Source organism: Arachis duranensis, chromosome 9, assembly GCF_000817695.3.
Source record: "Arachis duranensis cultivar V14167 chromosome 9, aradu.V14167.gnm2.J7QH, whole genome shotgun sequence".
Classification (NCBI taxonomy): Eukaryota; Viridiplantae; Streptophyta; class Magnoliopsida; order Fabales; family Fabaceae; genus Arachis; species Arachis duranensis.
In genome coordinates this window covers 16500470-16509977 of record NC_029780.3, presented here as the reverse complement: position 1 = coordinate 16509977, position 9508 = coordinate 16500470, and the positions used below count along the sequence as shown (strand labels likewise).

Genomic DNA, 9508 nt, shown 5'->3' with positions numbered 1-9508 from the left:
ATTGTAAAATTTTTTTTTATAATTTTATATATCTTTTAACATAATTTAATTATTTTGGTTAAACCACAATTGAAATGATTAAACCTTTAAATCAGTAAAAAAATAACTAAAACAATTCGATAACCAATTCGATTTTCAAAACCTTGCTTACAACGCATGCAAGTAATTTTCTAATGATACCAATCAGATACCTGATTTTCTCACATTATTATATCTGATCAATATCAGTAGAACTTATGGCATAAATCAGCCATTAACGCATGATAAACCATAAAATTGCAGGGAAATTAAATATAATTTAACCAGGATGAACTATACGAGGATTAAGAACATATCAGATCATACACATGCAAGATAAAAAAGAAATAGGATCCCACCTAAAAGCTCCTGTCGTATAAACTACTCGAAAGGAAATAGTATCCACTTTTCATCTTTCTTTGGGTACTAGGTTACATAAATATCATCATCCGTTTTAAAAAATAATACAGTTTAACTCAACAAAAACCTGCTTTCTTGTATAAAACTGCTTTTTATGCCTAGGGGAATAAAGTGCAACAGTTTCAAACAGTAGCCCTATCTTTACCCTCTGCTGCAGCTTCTAATGGTTGAAGAGCTTTAAGAGGATTCATAATGACACCATCTATGAGTCCGTAATCTTTGGCTTCTTTTGCACTCATAAAAAAATCACGGTCTGTGTCCTGGTTAATCCTCTCGAGACTTTGGCCGGTGTGATAAGAGAGATACCCATTAAGGTTTGCCTTGTGATGCAGCATTTCATTTGCCTGAGGATTATAAATCAAAATTAGTTTTACGAGACAAGATCTGTGTGTAAATAAAAATTTGCAAAAATTCATCATATCTACTGCAGTGGAGTCGCGGGTGGTAGAAGTATCAAAAAAATGAATGTAGTCATTCCATGGCAGATCCATTTTAAAATATCAATTTAGATTTGCTCCAGTTCGTTTAGATACTATGGTTAGAAGAATTATGCATGGAGCAATTTGACTTAAATTGATATCGACTCTTAAGAAATCAAAAAATATGGTTAGAAGGATTATGCAAGGAGTTAAAACTAAAATGATACCAACTCTCAGAATTTGATGACATATATATGAATACTCAACAAATGAGATAGATACATCAAGATATTCAGAATGAATAATAACAGTAATTTGGATTTTTATTAGTAAGTGAAGGTTACTAGTTATCTGGGAATTAACTATGATTATGGTATTCATCTTGGTCTAGTTTCAGTTAACTCATGGGCTTTTGACAACTACCCCAACATAGCCTTTAATTTTCTATGAAAAAAAGGTATAGAAGTCATTATATTCATTGATGCAAACAAGAAGTTTAAGCTATAATAAACAAGGTTTAATTTTGATACACTGAGGTTCTAATAAAAGATTTTTGCAGAGTCAACCAATCATCATCTATTAGCATAACCATTCAAGAAGCAGGTGTAAGATTTAACAATATTTCCTAATATGATAAGACATGAATGGATAATAATGTCAGTACATTCAAAGATAAATTCGAGAAAAAAATGGTAGAGGGAAATGGCCAAATGGGTACTATACCTGAATATCTATGTCAGTTTGCCCTCCTTGAGCACCACCAAGAGGTTGATGGATCATTATCCTTGAATTAGGCAAGCTGTATCTCTTTCCTTCAGAAGTGAGAAAGGAACATAACTTTGAAAAGAAGCATTTTTTCAATTTTCACCAAATAAAGGGGAACTGCACTCTCTCAAAGTTGCTTAAATGATATTACTCCTCTATCTTGAAAACATACAAAGCCCACCCCTAACATATGAAAATATAAAGAACGTGCTCTCATGATAATTTTCTTCCTATTAACTCCCAGTATAATGACAATAACCAAATTGAACAACTTTTTCACATTTTGATAACAAATGTTGAAAGTCCCTACTATTGCCTTTGACATTAAGTCTTAGGTTAACCCCATGTTTGGTTCATAAATGTTTGCCACAATTAAGTGATTTGTTTATATTAAAATAGATTGAGCAGTGTCACATTTACATCGCACAGGGAAGGGAGTGTAAATTTCAAAATAAAAGGAATAAACACTATATTTTATATTACTCTTGAAAGAGGAAAGTGCAATATGGTGATTCAGAGTAGAATCATTACCTTTGGTTCCTGCACTAAGCAGAAAAGCTCCCATACTGCTCATGAAAAGATTTATGTAAGTATGAATGTAAGTTAAATATGTGATTTAAAAAAGAAAGAAACAAAAAGGTTTCAAACTAGGAATCATTCCCAGACTACAATTGTCAACAGATTTTGGAATCATGGAACTATTCCATGAACATATCATCACCAAATAATAGATACAACTTATTTCTCATGTTTATAATGGCATATACTTAAAATATTAAATTCTGCCATGACTAGTGAGTAGTGACATTAAACAGGAAAAGGTGGGGACTTAAACCCAATTACCCAGAGAATAAAACCCCAAGGTATGTAAGACATACATTTGAAATATAAATATTCCCTTAAGAATATTTCTCATGGACAAGAAGGTGAAGCTCTTGGGTTGAGTTCAATATAAATATTCCCTTAAGAATATTTCTCATGGACAAGAAAGAGAAGCTCTTGGGTTTGAGTTCAGGAGTACATAGTTAGTATTGTTGTCAACAATCCTAACACTCAAAATGATGTAATTGTAAGTTGTAACTCTCCTCCCATTCTACTTCTGCTATTTTATTTGGGAGTCAATCATATACTGGAAAAAGGCTATAGTCAAAACCATAACTACCAGTGGAATAAATCTTCTAAGATGAAATGGCAGCCTCCAATAGCTCTTAGGAACCATACTGGGTGGCTACACCTTAAGTCTATGAGATCCTCGTAATATATTATTCACCCTAATTAGCTTTACCATGATGGATATACTAATGATAGGGTGAATACAAAATAAGATGAAAACTAGCAAGAGGCCAAATGAAAAATGCAGATAAGATATAATCATGTTCACAAAAAGATATGCAATTTGCTAAAAATAGAAAAGATACAATGAAGGAAGGGTCTCATGATAATTAAAGGTTGATCATTGTAATCCTTGTTGTCATAACATCCCAAGAAAAAAAAAAAGAGAAAAAATCAATCTCATAGCAGCATCCAAATGGTCTAGAGGTAACTTGAAAGGTTAAATTAATAAAAACGACCTAGGGAACACATGAAACATTACCTAGCCGCTAGTCCAACGCAGACAGTGGATACATCAGGTCGAATATGCCTCATTGTATCAAATATAGCCATACCTTAGAAAAATAACAAGATGGTGTTGAGTTTCTGGGTGAGTCCATGTATTTGAACAACGAATATGATATAGTAAATATGTAATGCTGGATAAGAGTTACATGAAATTTTGATTACCAGCAGTAACTGATCCTCCTGGAGAGTTTACATACATGACAATATCCTGTATAACATACCCAAAATTAGCAGTGGATTAAGAGCAAGATTTTGAGTTTAACACGACCAAAAAAAAATTAAAGATACAAAGACAACCTCAACCTCAATACAACCATTTTGGGTTCATACAACGTAAATATAAAGTCCTACTACAGTTCCCATGCATTCAATAGGATAAACCACAAGTCTTCAATGACTGAAAATTAAGAACAAACCTTGTTAGGATCAACAGCATCAAGGTAAAGGAGCTGGGCCACTATGATGTTTGCCATATCATCATCAACTGCTCCACCACAACGGATAATTCTCTACATACCAAAACATTATTAACAGCTTGAAAACTCACAATGAGAAAACTCGGCATTATGCAACAAGGGTTAAAATAAATTTCATACATATTGAAAAAGTTGACTTATGACACTCTGGAAACGCTCCTGCACCATGGGAGGTGGCCCTTGTCCCTGTGCATATGCAGGGAAATAAGGGGAAGATGGGACTTGCAAATCGTTCCTTCAATAAACAGTTAAAGCAAGTCAACAATATTAACGAGTAAAAAGCTAAAGCAAATAAGTAGATGAAAGCTACCTTATGGACCAAATATCCTGTCGCAAACTCTCAGGTGTCCAATATTCATCACCATACATTGCTTTCACAGGAGACCTTTTAGTAGCCTTTCTATTATCGACTGATTTCCTTAAATTCCTACAAATCACAGCAAGGATTCACCCTCTTGATTGAACTAAATGTCCCAGAGAATAATTAACAAAGAGAGAGGACTAAAGTACAAATAAAAGGTGCAAATTTAAACATTCCATGCTTTACCTAGCAAAATTCCAAACCCCCTATATCCCTATCTTCCCTAGTCTTGAGGTATAGCCTATATGGTTCGTTTTCTACTTTTTTTTCTTTTCAATTAAAATATTTAACTATTAACTGTAAAAGTGCTCCAGTGAATAGAACGGACAAGTGACATTTTTTTTATAACTATTAATATTAACATATAAATATAAGAGTAAAGTGACAATTAGATTCTCAAAGATGTTGATCTTGGACTAAGTAGACGTTGAAGAAAAAAAGTACCAATTAAGTCTTCCAAGATAGTAAACATCGAGATATATGTCTTTCTATCAATAAATAGTGCAAAACAAAACAGAATTGTCTATGTATTTCGTTATTTATAGTGGTGCATGTCTCATTACTATCACATAAACAGGAAAACAATGTAGTTTTAGACGGTGAATATTTATTATCTTTTGAGTTTTTATATATCCTTTATCAACTGCTTTCTATTTATCACAAATCTTATCAAAACAAGTGAAGTTTCACTCCAAAAATTGTTATCTACATGACTATCTTTCGTAGATAGACTCATCAGAGTATTTAACCATACATATAAGTATCACCGTTAAGTTTTAGTTGATAACTTGATAGGAGAACATCATGTGTCCACCGTTTGCTATCCGACAGGATCAAATTGAAATTTTTTTTCTTTAGGAACTAATTAGGCCAAAATTAAAATTTTCAGGACCTAATTGTTACTTTCTTCTAAATATAAAGATAACAACCAAAAGAAAAAAACACAAACAGAAAACAAGAAAATTTTCAAACTGGAACGGTTGAACCTCTTAATAACAAAGAAGAAGAGGGGGTACCCGACCTACTTTTAAATTGAATTATTCTTTTACAGCTAGGTATATATAATCCTAATTCATCTAAAATAAACAGATAAACAGATAAACAAAGCGCATAACAACAAATTAGAAACCTCGAAGTTGCAGATTACTAATCAAAATGCATACTTGACAACAAAATTCACATTGAGTCTTAAAAAACACAACGCTCAATAACAGAAAGAACACGCAATTGATGGTATAGAGGATATTAAATATGGATAAGTAAGAAAGGGGTAAAAGTGTAAATACCATGAGAGGGAAGGGTTGGAGAAGGAAGAAAGGGTGAAAGTGTGAGGAGAAGACGAGTGGGTGGAGGAAAGAGCGAGGGAGTTGAGCCTAAGAGAGGAAGTGGGAGTGAAAAGGCAAGTGTGTGCCATCCTTATTCGAAGAAGGAGGTGTGTTTTGTTTAGTTTTGTTACTTGGAGGAAGAGAGTGAAAGAGGCGAGAGTGAGGGCCTTGTTATCTGGACGGCGCACAGTGGAGAGAAGAAAAGATGTTTGGGTTCAGATTGTATGACAGACAGTGAAGTTGTTTTGGGAATTCGGAATATCTTTTCACCACTAAACTCGCCGTGTACGCACAAGCTGTTTAAAAAAAAACGACCTTTCAAAATAATAATAATAATTAATTAATTATTAAATTTTATTATCTTAATTTAAAAATATTAAATATCTCGTTTTTACTTTATCACATTTTTAATTTTATACGAGTTACTTGTTTAGGAGTAAAAGTGAACGGGTAAAAGCAGGTTATTGTGAATAAAAAAAATGAACGATAGAATTATATTAAAAATATATTATTATGATCATGTTATAAATACTTAAAAAAGTGAGATTTGTACATGATAATTTGTCTGATATTGTTGTTTTTTATACATTATTTTTTGAAGAATTAAAATATATGATTTATAAAAGAATAGATCTATAAATATTAAAGAAGATATTATGTATTTTGTATAGGCATCCTATATTATTATTTGGTGGATTCGTTCAATTCTAAACGAAGTATGTCTCCAATAAAACGAGCATACAAGAGATATTTTTAATTTATTTTCAAACTCGGTCACAGATATCGGTGATAGAGTTGTATATTGAGTTCAAACAATCTTAAGACGACCAAAATATCGAATGAAAATATTACAATAGTAATAGCAAAGAGAAGTTTGAGAGAAACTACAAAGTTATTGATCCAAATGAAGATAAGAATAAAGTTGATGCTAGTATGGAGGCAGATATAGCGGAAATGACAAATTCACTAACAAACTAGCATTCGTTTGAGGAGTCATTTTTCATGCATGCGTTGAATTTGGACAACACGCATGCACCAAAATATCCTAAATAACTAAACGCAGGTATATAATTTATATATTTGTATAGTAGATTAATATTGTAGATTTAGTTAAGTTTAGGATAGTATCGTATGATTAATATTAAGTTCATCACGCAATCACTTGACTAGCATGACAATGATGAAAATTGTGTATTTATTTATTTTAAAGATTCATGATATAATTTGTAGAACATAATATCGTTATTAATAGATATATAGTCTAAATAATATTTATATTACTATTTGACTATTTGTTCATACATTGGTCCATCACTTAGCCAGACCCAAAAAGGATGGAGCCCAACCAACTGATATCATCTATATTAAATAGCTATCCAATCTCATAGAGGTCGGAGATGGCAATTAGGGCTCAACCCTACACCTCTACTTATCCAAATAAGTAACTAACTCCTACTATTTCTTCTACTTATCTAGAAAGGAGATCGTAATAATCTCTATAACAAAAGGGAGTAATAACTACCATCAAAGAGGGAACTACTTGAAAGGTGGTTATTGACTCTATATCTCCACTTATAAATACCCTGACATCCTCAAGTATACTTCGAATCCAATCTACTAAAAACATGTCTAAAACTCTTGCTAACTTAAGCATCAAAGTCCCTTGCAGGTTCCACCCTCCACCTCCTCACGAGAAACTCAGACGGCAATACTTCGACACCAGTAGACGTCAGACGATGCTCCAAAAGGAGTCTGGACCTTATGTTCAGGGCTAAAGCAACCTAGTTTTAGGTAACCCTCGGAATGTTGGCGTAGTTGCCGGGGATCTAGAAGTCTATACCAAATCATGGCAGACGATCATCCTGAAGACGAACACACGGCATCCGACTCCAAGCCAGAACATCACAACGATGATCATGCAATCGTGGTACCTCCACGACAAATAGAGCATACGGCTTTAATGAGGAGGAAACTTCACGAAACCCTCAACCCAGAAAGATAAACTCGTAAATCCACCCACCTGAGGATGGGGTGAACCAAAATCCAACAAAGCTCACGAGTCTAGTACACGGACACCATAGACGGTTGGAGCAGCTCGAGATTGAATTAGAGTGACAACGAGAATCTGAACAAGCTCTAACAAGGGAGGTATGATGACGAAGAGATCTAAAAGAAAAACTCGAGAAACTAGAGATTGACCTTCGAGGTCGGAAAGCTCATGTTGATCGGGAAGAGACCCCTTTTGGGGGTAAAGATCAATTCACGAAAGAGATCATGCGGGTTAAAGTTCTTATAAACTTTAAAAGCCCAGACATGGACCTCTATGATGGAACGACCGACCCGAGACATTATCTAAGTAACTTCAAAAGCTGAATGTACTTGGCTAACGCATCGTATGCAACTCGTTGCAAAGCTTTTCCGACGACATTAACCAAGACAACAATGAAGTGATTTGATAGTTTACCACCCAAGTCGGTAACTTGTTTCAATGATCTTGCGAGAAGTTTTCTCACTCGATTCTCCATTTAGAAAGATAAGGTCAAATATGCTTCAAGCCTCTTAGGGGTCAAACAAGAGGTCGGTCGAAAAAAACTCTCCCAGCTTATATGAAAATATTCAACAAGGCTTGCTTGGAAATCCAAAAATTGCCTATTGAAACAGTCTTCATGGGGCTAGTTAATGGCCTCAAAGAATGCCCATTCTCCCAGTCTATTTCGAAAAAGCACCCAACCTCTTGTACAAGGTGCAAGAGCGAGCAAAAAAGTAAATCAACATAGAAGAGAATGTCCGACTAAGAGATCCTACTCTGAGATAAAACTCTCACTATCAAGCTCAAGATAAAGAGAAAGAAGTAAAGAAAAAAGATGAATACAACTCGGATAAGCCTCGAAGGTATCACAACTACACCCCACTACGAGTTTCTCTTATTGACATCTACAGAAAAATTTACCACACAGAGAAAATTCCACCTCCTCAGCCCATCAAAAACAAAAAAAGGAGGAAGTCGAATAAAATATTATGAATACTACAAGATATACGGTCATTCCAGCAATGATGGCTATGACTTAAAAAATGTGACAGAAAAATTAGCCAGAGAAAGTCAGTTGAAAAGATACTTGACAGAAAGATTGGACAATCAGAAAAAAAGGAAAAGAAAGGAAGAAGACAAGAGTCAGCGAGATCGGTCACTGATGAGCGAATAATTTATACGCTTTTTGGCATTGTTTTTAGGTAGTTTTTAGTAGGATCTAGCAACTTTTAGGGATGTTTTTATTAGTTTTTATGCAAAATTCATATTTTTAGACTTTACTATAAGTTTGTGTGTTTTTCTGTGATTTCAGGTATTTTCTAGCTGAAATTGAGGGACCTGAGCAAAAATCTGATTCAGGCTGAAAAAGGACAGCTGATGCTGTTGGATTCTGACCTCCCTACACTCGAAATAGATTTTCTAGAGCTACAGAACTCCAAATGGCGCGATCTCAATGGCGTTGGAAAGTAGACATCCAGAGCTTTCCAGAAATATATAATAGTTCATACCTTGTTCGAGTTTAGATGACGCAAACTGGCGTTCAACGCCAGTTTCATGCTGCATTCTGGAGTAAAACGCCAGAAACACGTCACAAACCAGAGTTAAATGCCAAAAACACGTTACAACTTGGCTTTTAACTCCAAAAGAAGTCTCTGCACGTGTAAAGCTCAAGCTCAGCCCAAGCACACACCGAAATGGGCCCCGAAAGTGGATTTCTGCATTTAGAATTATTTCTGTAAACCCTAGTAGCTAGTCTAGTATAAGTAGGACTTTTTACTATTGTATTTTCATCTAGGATTTTACATCTTTGATCACATTTGGGGGCTGGCCATTCGGCCATGCCTGGACCATCACTTATGTATTTTCAACGGTGGAGTTTCTACACACCATAGATTAAGGGTGTGGAGCTCTGCTGTACCTCGAGTTTTAATGTAATTACTACTATTTTCTATTCAATTCAGCTTATTCTTGTTCTAAGATATTCGTTGCACTTCAACCTGATGGATGTGATGATCCATGACACTCATCATCATCCATCCTTATGAACGCGTGACTGACAACCACTTCCGTTCTAC

General features: G+C 34.5%; 1 protein-coding gene across 1 annotated transcript; it reads right to left on the bottom strand.

Annotated features, from left to right (window-relative positions):
- Positions 1 to 276: 276 nt before the first annotated feature.
- On the bottom strand, positions 277 to 5656 carry LOC107495027 (ATP-dependent Clp protease proteolytic subunit 5, chloroplastic). The gene is made up of 9 exons (XM_016116076.3): positions 5366 to 5656; positions 4029 to 4145; positions 3839 to 3953; positions 3659 to 3751; positions 3405 to 3450; positions 3217 to 3289; positions 2154 to 2188; positions 1581 to 1669; positions 277 to 782 (listed from the first exon to the last, which is right to left on the bottom strand). The coding sequence occupies exons 1-9, from the start codon at positions 5491 to 5493 to the stop codon at positions 561 to 563; spliced, it is 918 nt and encodes a 305-aa protein (XP_015971562.1). The 5' UTR covers positions 5494 to 5656; the 3' UTR covers positions 277 to 560.
- Positions 5657 to 9508: the final 3852 nt, after the last annotated feature.